This window comes from Saccostrea echinata, unplaced genomic scaffold (genome assembly GCF_033153115.1).
Source record: "Saccostrea echinata isolate AGI-Se365-2 ecotype Australia unplaced genomic scaffold, CSIRO_AGI_Sech_v1 ptg000014l, whole genome shotgun sequence".
NCBI lineage: Eukaryota > Metazoa > Mollusca > Bivalvia > Ostreida > Ostreidae > Saccostrea > Saccostrea echinata.
In genome coordinates this window covers 1,381,524-1,395,000 of record NW_026889763.1, presented here as the reverse complement: position 1 = coordinate 1,395,000, position 13,477 = coordinate 1,381,524, and the positions used below count along the sequence as shown (strand labels likewise).

The following is a 13,477-nucleotide window of genomic DNA, read 5'->3' as shown; positions in this document are numbered from 1 at the left end:
GTGGATGGGATGCCATTATTTATGACATATTGTTTCAAATATGCAGGCCTTATCATATGTCATTCAAAAGTAATCACCAAAGTTAAAGTTTTTGAAAATTAGGTAAAACATCAAGGTCAAGGGGTAAAAAAATCATAGCATGCTTGGAAACATCTTGTTACAGGTAATGTACATGTCAAATATAAAAGTCCTATCTCTTCTCAATCAAAAGTTATAAGGAAATATAACATTTTTGAAAAGTAGGTTAAACTTCAAGGTCAATGTCACAGAGTCAAAAGTCATGATATATTTAGAAAGGTCTTGTCACAGGTAATATACATGTATAATATGAACGCCCTATCTTTTCTCTTTCAAAATGATCATTTAAAATAATGTTAAATTTTTTGAAAAGTAGGTCAAACTTCAAGGTCAAGGTCCTGGGTTCAAAAATCATGGTATGTTTAGAGAGTTCTTGTAGGTAATGTACATGTGAAATATGAAAGCACTATCTCTTATTATTCAGAAGTTATGACCAAGGTTAAATTTATTGTGACAGACGGACAGACTGACAAACGGACAGACTAACAGACAAATGAGATTTAATGTCCCCTAGGTCCCTTTTGTGAAAACAGATGACAATAATGCCCTTGCTGTTCATGAGAAGAAGATTTATGATGGAAAAAATCCCCTGCATTTTTCTATGTAAATCATTGGATCCCCATATGTGGCCCCACCCTACCCCAGTGGGTCATAATTTTTACAAATTTGAAGCTACACTAAGTCTATGTAAAGAAAGTTTCAACTTTTTGGGCCCAGTCAGTGGTTCTTGATATTAGACTTTTTTTAAAATGATACCACCAAATTTTCACTAATTCTTGATTATCCCCCCTTGAAAGAGGGTGTGACCCTTCACTTGAACAAACTTGAATCCCCTTTCCCCGAAGATGCTTTGTGGCAGGGTTGGTTGAAATTGCCCAGCGGTTCTAGTGAAGAAGACAAAAATGTGAAAAGTTTACAGGCGGGCAGATGGATGACAAACAAAATGTGATCAGAAAACCAGAAAAACTCAAGTGAGCTAAAAACTGATGATCACAAGTACTTGGAAAGAGTTACAGTATTTGAAAAGCAGTTTTGTTTTCAGAAGCTGAAAATGTATGACTTGTATCCATGTTGAAAAAATTTCACATTTCAGAAAACAGTATGATTAAAAATAGTTAATCAAGGTGCTTTGAGTAGCAAAATAAGCTAAACTGGTATAGCTAATTCAACCAGAGAGCTTAGTGAATTTTAAAATGCACAACCTTTTCAACTCTTAATCATTCTTAAAATATTTATATCATCATTTCTGATTCAAGGGAGAACTAGAGATATGATCAGAAGTATATCTGTTGACTAATAAACATGTACATGTATATTGTGTTTTTTAAGTCATTAATGTTTGTTTGTCGTTAAATGTCCCTCTTGGGAATTTTTCACTCATACGGAGACACCACCACTTAAAAATAATGAAGACGTACAAGTCGGATTTGAGGTTAACATTCATTTTAGGAATTTTCAACAATTAAGACATAAAGAGATAACTCCTTCCCCTTGCCCCTTCCCCTTCCCAGACCCCTGTTTGTTCATGTATGCTAACTAGTCTAATACTTTGGTTTGACATAAAAAAAAATGTGAATATATACAAATAGTTTAATGGTCCATCTCTTTGAATGATTTTCATTCCTAATTCTAGGAGGGTACATGGGTTGACCCAAATTCATGAATGAAATGTCAAGTAATCTTTTCATTGATGCACTTTTATTTAATTTGATGTAGTCATATTATGAACATTTCCAGTTCATTAAGAGAGTGGGGATGACCTCCAGGGGTTCATAACCTTAAACCATTAGATGTACATAACATAATAACACAAGAAACAAAATTATGTATAGTCAAATGGAAAAGTTTTCTACTATTTAGGAGTCACATGATCATTTGTCATTTCAGGGACAGGGAGCGACTAGGGAGATTGGACCCCCCCCCCCCCCCTTGGAATTTGCAGAGTTATTTAAAAAGGACTATATACCGATTTACAGAAGCAAATAAAAAATGACTTTGGATGCCCTCCCCCTTTAAAAACATGGACCCCACCATCATTGTTTTTATTTTGTTCGTTTGTTTTTTGTTTTTTTTTTTGCTCCTCAGGAAATTCTGGGCTGGAATTTTTTTGGACCGAGGTGTGGACCCCCCCCCCCCCCCCCCCCCCCCCCGGAAAAAAATTCCCGGATCTGTGCCTGTAACTGAATGTAATGTCGACAACGGGAGATAACTCTTCAGAATGTGAAATTCGTCTATTGTGGCATCCGATGATCCACTCTCTACCATCGGCTCATACATTCAGTGTCAGAGAGAAACGAACGACAACTCTGCATGGGAGATTGCCGATGATCTTTGATCCTTTTTAATCTTTAACCTAACCATTTGCATTTCGGTTTATTTTACCCCAATCTGTACTTAAACTTGTACTTACCGACTGTCATAGGTCCTGTCAACTTCATGAAATATAATCCAATTAAAACACAAAATGAATTAATTTCCACTGATATACATGTAACACTGCACCATGACACATGGCATGTGCAATCTAAAAATGATAATGGTAAAACTAGTACTAGTACTGGTAGGGTGACGCAAGCCCAATGTGATGTAGAAATTTTCAAAAAGGTGTTCACATACATGTACAGTACAGGAACAAATTTTAAATTATCATAACAAACGATGTTTTAACATAACTTTGCCATCTAGGCCTATTTCCAAAAACAGGCAAATTGTGTGTGTGTGTTGGGGGGGGGGGGGGTGACAAAATTGATTGGGTATGGCTTTTCAAGGAGGTTTTTGCCTAATCAAATACTAAAAAAAGTTTGCACATTTTGATAAATTCATCAAAAACGCTTTGTACTAAAATAATATTATTTGTTGTTGAGAAAATAAATTTAAAAACTTCCAATTATGGGCCAAAAATTTATATCCCCCCCTTTTATCAAAACCTAATTTACATCATTAATTAAATTCTGTTATTTCAGACTGGTAATGAATTAAGTATATGAAATGCGTATAAGAGGTTCATAGGTCACATGGTCACCTGAGCATTTTATGCTCGATTTGACGAATACATGTACTGTGTAAATTATAGAATTATTTGGACTTTTTCCTTGGTAAGCCCAATGTGAAGGAGTGTGCATTTAGAGGCAAACACCTTAGTGCGGGTATTACTGTCTCATGACAGCATCTAGTTATTTTATTGTTAAACATATCCCAATGATTGGCTTGATAATAATGAACTAGTTTCTTTCTAATCATTATGTAAATTTTGAATTTTTTTATCTATGTTCATAAATATGAATTTTGAACCACCCTTCTTAGGTCTATTCAGCTATGAAACACACATTTATTATATTTCAATCTTTGTTGTTTGATCAATAATAAAGAAAAAGAAGGTGTGGGTCATTAAGTAAGTTCTCTGTTGTTGGGAAGAGATAATTGCCCTCCAGATCACAGCTTTAAATTGCAATCAAAACAAAACTCATCTAAAGAGATATTCACTCCATGATTTAGAAGACATAGCCAATGGAGATAAATATTTCAATTTAAAATGCTCCGCTAGCTTAAGAAAAGAAAAACTTTCAATTTGATAATTATTTTAACATCTACCGGTAAACAGATTTTTATGAATGAATTTTCTATCTGTACAATTCTGATTTATGAAGTAAAATTGTTCAACATAAATAGCAATTTAGGATGTCCAGGTTACCTTCAAAGGAAATATTTAATTTGAGGGGTTATAGTTGTATCTATTAAAATACTCACTTTTAATCAAATATCATAAGCCATGCAATTTGTGTACATGTAGGTTTTGTGTGGTGGAAACTGCATCAAACTGATCTCGGATAGTTCTTTAAGAGATTCTTATTGTTTTGTAAATAAATGTTGTAAATTAAACCACAATGATACACAATACCTATAGCATATTATTTCTTGTACTGTTTGTGCAGAGGCTGAGCTTATATACAAATAAATGATGTTCTGTATATTCATTGACAAGGATTATAAAAATTTTCAAAAATGTAATTTGTAATTTAATTAATTACTTTTGCAAGTAATTGTAATTTAATTAATTACATGTCTTAGAAAGCCTGTAATTTTATTGTAATTTAATTGAAGAAAAAGTCAAAGTAATTGTAATTTAATTAATTACTTTTTAAAGTAATTGACCCCATCCCTGGCTGATACATACTGATAAGAGCTATTCAACTGCATCAGTATTTTTTACCTTGGCCTTTCCTTTGACCTTGACCTCACTTTTCTTAAATTAGTTTTTAGCTCAGTTTTAAAGATACCATTCAAGATAGTGATATCAAGCTTCATATGCTAATACATACTGATGTAACCTTTTCAACTGCATCAATATTTTTTTACCTTGACCTTTCCTTTGACCTTAACTTCATTTATTTTGAATTAGTGTTTAGCTCCGTTTTAAATAAACCATCCAAAATATTTTTATCAAACTTAATATGCTGATGCGTATTTATGAGAACTATTCAACTGCATCAGAAACATTTGACCTTGAATTTTTCTGGGACCTTGACCTTACTTTTCTTAAATTTGCATTTTGCTTAATTTTAAAGAAACCATTTAAGATATATTTATGTAAGATTATGCACTTATACATAATTTGGTGAGAATTTATCATCTATATCAAACTTTTTAGATTTCAATTTCAATTTTAAAGAAACTATTCAAGATATTCTCATCAAATTTCATACAGTAATACAAATTTTCATGTTGCATTACTAATATACCCTCGGTGGGGCATTCATGTCCTATGGACATATTTCTAGTCTGTGTAAGACTTTGAGTGTATAAAATATGCATTATGATTTATCTGTTTATCCTTACGATCTCCATTTCTCTCTGTGAAATGTTTGAAATACTGGTATTTTCATGGCTTTCCACCTTCAGTTTTCACCATTAAATTCAAAAGCCATAGTTCTTATGGTGCTTTTGTATATTGTTATTGTCTGTTTCCATGCCAACTTGCAATCTAAATCATTTCAAAGTAATCAAAGTAAATATCTAGCGGCCATGTGTCTAAGCGACCTCTAGACCCCTTAATACGATTTTTCATTTTATGATGTTGGCAGCTCTGTAATTCTGTATAAAACAGGATTTGTAACATGACAACAAATCATTGTTAAGTCATAAACAATTGACATGATTTCACAGTGATGTCATACACATGAGTGGTTGATGTATTCAATACATTTAATTTATACCATTAAGCTTTGAAAAAATAAATCAATGCATGGGTTTAAAACTATTATATGCAAATATTGGTTATAGATCAATCACAAATATGAATAAATGCACAAGTATTAAATATTAAAGATATCATTTTTAACATTTATCAGGATGTAAAAATGGGTTGGTATGTGATCAAATCTACCACTCAAGATGTATTGAATTTGATCATATACATGTACAGTATATCCTGATAAATGTTGAAAGATGATACAGTAAAACTTGTCTAATCCAGCCACCACTGGTTCCAGGATTAGACAACATTCTGGATTAGACAACATTTTAAACAATTGAATTTTACTGTAAGGGACTTAAAAGGAACATCGTATTAGGCCAGATTTCAGAGTACACAACATCTGGATTAGACAAGTTTCACTGTACTTTATTTCTTAAAAAGTACTGATTCAGTGGCATGTCAATTTACAGTATTTGTTGGTTATTTGGAACCCTTCACTGTCTTCCACTAAATATGTGATTTTCTTACGAAATTTTAGTTCAGAGTGTGTCACAAAAAACAAAAAAACAACAAAAAAAAACAGTGGTGTGGTTTGAAAAAAGAAATGATGAATTTTGTTTCTTGTAAGTGCTACTCATAAGAAGCAATTGTTCTCTAATAATGGCTTCTATTTGCAGTCACATCGTAGACCTTATTTTTTAATTTTTTTTTTTTCAATAGGCCCTCTTTCACCAAGACCTTGACTTTGCATACAGAATTGATGCTTTTTACAAAACGGGACAGAATTATAAGCTACTTACTGATCATGATCATTATTCTTATAGGTAGGTACAAAAAACAGAAAAACTTAGTACAGTCAAACTTCAGTATCTCAAACCACTTTGGGCTGAGAAAAAAATCTGTTGTACAAGTAAATTAGTATTTCTTAATTAATTTCTTTCCAATTCTAATGGAAGTTACTGTGTATTTCAGAGTGATCATGTTTGTATTAGCAGTATACAAGGAGCCCAGTCTGTCCAAGGTTGTAAACCTATACACAGCGCTGCAGCCTGTGGTAGGTACATGAACATGTATATTTAATATAAATAACTATAAACCGTTTTAATTTTACATACAAAACTACCTGTATATATTAATCTTTTTAAGTTCACCCATTTTCCATGGAAAATTTGTTCAATTTAAGCCGTATTACTTGAAGACCTTTACATGTACATGTATGTGAATACTGTCTACATGTACATGTCTTTGTGTATAGAAACTTTTTGTCCAGTCTCAAAAAAAAAAAAACACAATCAAATAGACTACACCTAGATACATAATTCTGTTTTTTGTTGTTGTTTTTTTTTTACTTTTAAATATGTGTCCCTAGTATAAACTGAAAATTGATTTTTTTTTCAAAACGATACCCGTCCCACAGTTTTCGCCTATTTCAACAAATCTTGGTACACATTTACACTGAGATAAATAATTTTGTGTCCTTTTTTTTCATTTTGGATGAACAGTGTCACTTTTTTTTAAAAAGATAAATTAGAAAATTTTTGGAAATTCTTTCAAAATTCTATTCTCACATTTTCTTTACATTAAACGTAATCTTTACAGGACGAGATAAGGTTCGTGAACGTATTCCGCAAGTTCATCAAAGACCTCACTGTCACAAAGTCCTACAAGTTTATTCCACAGCTGCTCAATTGTAAGTAATAGTCTCTTACTGTATTGTCAAGTTTACGGCAGTTATTTGCAAGGCATTGCCCTGTAAGTGAGTGGCAATTTTTTGGTCCTTTTCAAATTTAAGTTTATTATTAGCAGTAAGTGGTAAGCTTCTTCTAGCTACAAACTACTGCTCTTTTTAAGTGGAATGTTTTACTGTATATATGATTATTTTCAGCCTGTGTTATTTTCATCCTTTCACACTTGAAAATAATTTTGCCCCATTTTAAATTCGCACAAATAATTGTAATTATAATACAGTGCTGTTTTCTTTCAATTCATTCACCCACTTACAATGAGGGCGAAAGGGGTGAAAATAAAATGGGGGGGAAAATTTCCCTCTACACAGTACTTCCTAGATTCACTTACATGTACAAGTAGTTCTATAGTTTAAGAAGTTCAACAAGGATGTGTACTCTTGAAATTTTCAAAAGAATATTATTTAATTGTCATTTTTTCTGTAGCTTTTCATGCTGCCAGTTTCAATTTGGCAGAAATAACAGCTTTCTTGGCCAAAGAGAAGCAGCCACAACTGGTAAGTCAGCAACAATTATGAACAGATTTTGTTTGGACTTGGCTTCGAACCCCCTCTGATGGAATTTTTGAGGGGTTCTTTTATTCTACAGTATTGATCCTCCAAAAAATTAAATAGGACATTTTTATTCACAAGGTTGTTACAAAATCATTGCTTGATGAAATATACTCACTCTTGCCATTTTCAAGAGATCTAGCCAAGTTCATAAAGCATTTTATTTCTATTTACATTCAAAATACATGAAGCATGAACAGCCAAGGCTAGTACTATTCAGTGGGCTCTTTCAACTTTTAAAAAAAAGAGAAAAAAAAATTTCAACATAGGCTCTTGTCTGGAATCATTGAAATGACTAAATTCCAGACCACAGCATCTGTTATATTTACTTGGTAACATGTATTTGGAGTTGCCAATCCTCTGTGTTCACATACATGTTTACATATTTTACAATCATAATACACATGTATCAGATGGAGTATACAGTTCCTATATTCCAGTGCATACAAGTGAATATTTATTGTACAAACACTGCACTTAATGCGAACCTACATTGTTTGTTTGAACAATATTGCTTTATTGTTCAAAATTCTGTTAAATAACAGATTAATCCATGTGTTGGAATAGTCTATTATCTGTTGACATCCCAAATACATATAATGTAAATGTACTTTTTTTTCCATGGAGTCATAATTCCGCGGAATCACAATTTCTGTTCAATCCAGTGAAAGGAAATTATGTGATTTTTTTAAACTGTTCCCTTGTATTTCTTAAATGTAGTTTTAGTACACTGTGACAAATTTCCAAAGAAAGTTTTTGACTGTGTACATAGCGAAAATAAATACCACACAGCTAAAAGTCTGTCTGCAGTATATATATATATATTAATTAAAATTTATTTGTTTTAATTTTTTTCATTGCATTTCTTCAGGTGCAAGTAAAATTGGCTGAATTTGTAAAAGTAAAGTTATCAGAGCTTGAGGAAAAACGGAATGTGAGGTGAGAGAACACACATCAAGTCACGATTGTAAAGAAGAGGGAATTATGAAGTATTAAAGGGTCAAATGAAGTTATATACAAACAAGTTTAGTTAAAGATGGAATGGGGGGGGGGGGGCTAGAAGTCATGAAAGGGTCATCATTGGTGGCCTTGTCGAGGACTACTAGAGAGAGGAAGTGTGGTGTGAGAAATGGCTAGTGGGAATATGGAGAATGAAAAATGGTTTTAGGTGTTGAATGAAAATGTAGTCAAATATCCACATCATGTAATTAGGTGCACTATAGTGATTTATCTGTCCATTCATCTGATTTCATTTGTCCATAGCATATTTTCTCTCCCCTTGGCCCAATCTGGCTCAAACTTCACACATAGTGTCCTTAATACATGTAGTAATGGTGTGTAGAGAACCTGGGGCTGACAACAAATAGATTTTTCAAGCACTCCCCCTTGGCAAGTGCATGGTTAAAATGGCTTCTCAGATTTTAAGGTGATGTTGAGCATGAATTCTCTGTGTAAACATTGTATATACATCTGTAAATTTGCTGTTTTTAGCTCACCTGAGCTGAAAGCTCAAGTGAGCTTTTCTGATCACCCGTTGTCCGTCGTCCGTCCGTCTGTCCGTCCATCTGTAAACTTTTCACATTTTCGACTTCTTCTCAAGAACCACTGGGCCAATTTTAACCAAACTTGGTACAAAGCAACCTTGGGTAAAGGGGAGTTTAAATTGTTAAAATGAAGGGCCAAGTCCCCTTCAAAGGGGAGATAATCAAGAAAATACAAAAATTGGGTGGGGTCATTAAAAAATCTTCTTCTCAAGAACCACTGGGCCTGAAAAGCTGAAACTTACGTGGAAGCATGCTGGGGTAGTGTAGATTCTAAATAGTTCAAATCATGACCCCCGGGGGTAGGGCGGGGCCACAATAGGGAATCCAAGTTTTACATTGAAATATATAGGAAAAATCTTTAAAAATCTTCTTTTCAAGAACCACTGGGCCTGAAAAGCTGAAACTCATATGGAAGCCTGCAGGGGCAGTGTAGATTCTAAATTGTTCAAATGATGACCCCCAGGGGTAGGGCGGGGCCACAATAGGGAATCCAAGTTTTACATTGAAATATATAGGAAAAATCTTTAAAAATCTTCTTCTCAAGAACCACTGCACCTGAAAAGCTGAAACTTATTTGGAACCATGCTGGGGTAGTGTAGATTCTAAATTGTTCAAATGATGACCCCCGGGGGTACGGCGGGGCCACAATAGGGAATCCAAGTTTTACATTGAAATATATAGGAAAAATCTTTAAAAATCTTCTTCTCAAGAACCACTGAGCCTGAAAAGCTGAAACTAATGTGGAAGCATGCTGGGATAGTGTAGATTCTAAATTGTTCAAATGATGACCCCCGGGGGTAGGGCGGGGCCACAATAGGGAATCCAAGTTTTACATTAAAATATATAGGAAAAATCTTTAAAAATCTTTTTCTCAAGAACCACTGGGCCAGAAAAGCTGAAACTTATGTGGAAGCATGCTGGGGTAGTGTAGATTCTAAATTGTTCAAATGATGACCCCCAGGGGTAGGGCGGGGCCACAATAGGGAATCCAAGTTTTACATTGAAATATATAGGAAAAATCTTTAAAAATCTTTTTCTCAAGAACCACTGGGCCAGAAAAGCTGAAACTTATGTGGAAGCATGCTGGAGAAGTGTAGATTCTAAATTGTTCAAATGATGACCCCCGGGGGTAGGGCGAAGCCACAATAGGGAATCCAAGTTTTACATTGAAATATATAGGAAAAATCTTTAAAAATCTTCTTCTCAAGAACCAGTGAGCCTGAAAAGCTGAAACTTATGTGGAAGCATGCTGGGGTAGTGTAGATTCTAAATTGTTCAAATGATGACCCCCGGGGGTAGGGCAGGGCCACAATAGGGAATCCAAGTTTTACATTGAAATATGTAGTAAAAATCTTTAAAAATCTTTTTCTCAAGAACCACTGGGCCAGAAAAGCTGAAACTTACTTGGAAGCATGCTGGGGAAGTGTAGATTCTAAATTGTTCAAATGATGACCCCCGGGGTCACAATAGGGAATCCACAATAGGGGGCCACAATAGGGAATCCAAGTTTTACATTGAAATATATAGGAAAAATCTTTAAAAATCTTCTTCTCAAGAACCACTGGGCCAGATAAGCTGAAACTTACTTGAAAGCATCCTGGGGTAGTGTAGATTCCAATTGTTCAAATCATGACCCCTGGGGATAGGGCGGGACCACAATAAGTACTATCGGGGGGGGGGGGGGGGGATCAGGTGAAAAACAGCAAGGCCAAAGTTACTCAGGTGAACGCTGTGGCCCATGGGCCTCTTGTTATCATTTCAGACCAAAAATGGAATTATTGGAGAATATGTTGATGATAGCCATGAATGGTGAAAACATTGAATTAGCTTGGTAAGAACTACAAGTATATTGTATGTCCATAAAATACATGTAAAACTGAATTTGTAGAAAGGCAACCTCTGAATATTACAGAATACTAATGGAAAAATACTGCATCTTGTAAAAGAAAAACAACATATGGTAAAATATTCAAATGCTTTAATCCATATCAATGCCATACCCGACATGAACTGTATATAGTGATGTGCTATAATTTTTAGGTCACCTGAGTCACTCAGGTGACCTATTGCTATCCGTTCTCGTCGGTCAGCGTGCGTCGTGCGTTAACATTTGAACATTTTTAGCTTCTTCTCTGAAACCGCTTAACCAATTTCAACCAAATTTGGCATATAGCATCTATGGGTGAAGGGGAACAAAAATTTTGAATTTCATGGTCCCTGCCCCCCTGGGGCCTGAGGGGTGGGGCTAAAACCACCAAAAATAATGCAATCTTTAAAAATCTTCTTCTTTACTCCTGGACATCAAGCAGTCAAACTGTTGGCATCATTGTAATAAGCATTGAGCCCTCTACCAAAATTGTGAAATTCATGGCCCCAGGGTCAGGGGTTCTGGCCCCAGGGTGGGGCTCTATAGATCATATAGTGAAAGTGCATTATTTCTTTGAAAATCTTCTTCTCTGCTCCTGGGTATTAAATAAGGTAACTAAGTACATAGTTATGATGAGCAAGAGTGCCTCTTTCAAAATTGTGAAATTCATGGCCCCGGGGTTAGGGGTTCTGGTGTAAGGGCGGGACTCTATTGATTATATAGTGAAAATGCATTAATTCTTTGAAAATCTTCTTCTCTGCTCCTGGGTATTAAATAAGGTAACTAAGTACATAGTTATGATGAGCAAGAGTGCCTCTTCCAAAATTGTGAAATTCATGGCCCCGGGGTTAGGGGTTCTGGTGTAAGGGCAGGACTCTATTGATTATATAGTGAAAATGCATGAATTCTTTGAAAATCTTCTTCTCTGCTCCTGGGTATTAAATAAGGTAACTAAGTACATAGTTATGATGAGCAAGAGTGCCTCTTCCAAAATTGTGAAATTCATGGCCCCAGGGTCAGGGGTTCTGGTGTTAGGGCGGGGCTCTATTGATTATATAGTGAAAATGCATTTATTCTTTGAAAATCTTCTTCTGTGCTCCTGGGTATTAAGTAAAGTAACTAAGTACATAGTTATGATGAGCAAGAGTGCCTCTTTCAAAATTGTGAAATTCATGGCCCCAGGGTCAGGGGTTCTGGTGTTAGGGCAGGGCTCTATTGATTATATAGTGAAAATGCATTTATTCTTTGAAAATCTTCTTCTGTGCTCCTGGGTATTAAATAAAGTAACTAAGTACATAGTTATGATGAGCAAGAGTGCCTCTTTCAAAATTGTGAAATTCATGGCCCCAGGGTGGGACTCTATGGATCATATAGTGAAAGTGCATTATTTCTTTGAAAATCTTCTTCTTTGCTCCTGGGTATTAAATAAGGTAACTAAGTACATAGTTATGATGAGCAAGATTGCCTCTTCCAAAATTGTGAAATTCATGGCCCCAGGGTGGGACTCTATGGATCATATAGTGAAAGTGCATTATTTCTTTGAAAATCTTCTTCTTTGCTCCTGAGTATTAAATAAGGTAACTAAGTACATAGTTATGATGAGCAAGAGTGCCTCTTCCAAAATTGTGAAATTCATGGCCCCAGGGTCAGGGGTTCTGGTGTTAGGGCGGGGCTCTATTGATTATATAGTGAAAATGCATGAATTCTTTGAAAATCTTCTTCTCTGCTCCTGGGTATTAAATAAGGTAACTAAGTACATAGTTATGATGAGCAAGAGTGCCTCTTTCAAAATTGTGAAATTCATGGCCCCAGGGTCAGGGGTTCTGGCCCCAGGGTGGGTCTATATAGATCATATAGTGAAAGTGCATTGATTCTTTGAAAATCTTCTTCTCTGCTCCTGGGTATTAAATAAGGTAACTAAGTACATAGTTATGATGAGCAAGAGTGCCTCTTTCAAAATTGTGAAATTCATGGCCCCAGGGTCAGGGGTTCTGGTGTTAGGGCGGGGCTCTATAGATTATATAGTGAAAATGCATTAATTCTTTGAAAATCTTCTTCTCTGCCCCTGGGTATTAAGTAAAGTAACTAAGTACATAGTTATGATGAGCAAGAGTGCCGCTTCCAAAATTGTGAATGTCATGGCCCCAGGGTCAGGGGTTCTGGTGTTAGGGTGGGGGTCTATCAACTATCTAGTGAAAATGCATTAATTCTTTGTAAATCTTCTCTGCTCCTGGGTATTAAATTAAGTAACTAAGTACATAGTTATGATGAGCAAGAGAGCCTCTTCCCACATTGTGAATTTCATGGCCCCAGGGTCAGGGGTTCTGGTGTAACGGCGGGGCTCTATCGACTATATAGTGAATATGCATTAATTCTTTGAAAATCTTCTCCTCTGCTCCTGGACATTAAGGTGATTAACTAAGTACATAGTTATGATGAGGAGGTGGGCCCCTTCCAGAATTGTGAAAGCCATGGCCCCTGGGTCAGGGGTTCTGGTG

General features: G+C 35.2%; 1 protein-coding gene across 1 annotated transcript in view; it reads left to right on the top strand.

Annotated features, from left to right (window-relative positions):
* Positions 1 to 13,477, top strand: part of LOC133186618 (small ribosomal subunit protein mS39-like) — a 38,397-nt gene that overhangs the window by 16,895 nt on the left and 8,025 nt on the right. Inside the window, exons 16-21 of the mRNA XM_061321852.1 lie at positions 5,993 to 6,096; positions 6,245 to 6,326; positions 6,872 to 6,962; positions 7,444 to 7,514; positions 8,440 to 8,507; positions 10,875 to 10,943. Of these exons, the coding sequence (XP_061177836.1) occupies positions 5,993 to 6,096; positions 6,245 to 6,326; positions 6,872 to 6,962; positions 7,444 to 7,514; positions 8,440 to 8,507; positions 10,875 to 10,943 (485 nt within the window). The remainder of the gene's footprint in view (positions 1 to 5,992; positions 6,097 to 6,244; positions 6,327 to 6,871; positions 6,963 to 7,443; positions 7,515 to 8,439; positions 8,508 to 10,874; positions 10,944 to 13,477) is intronic.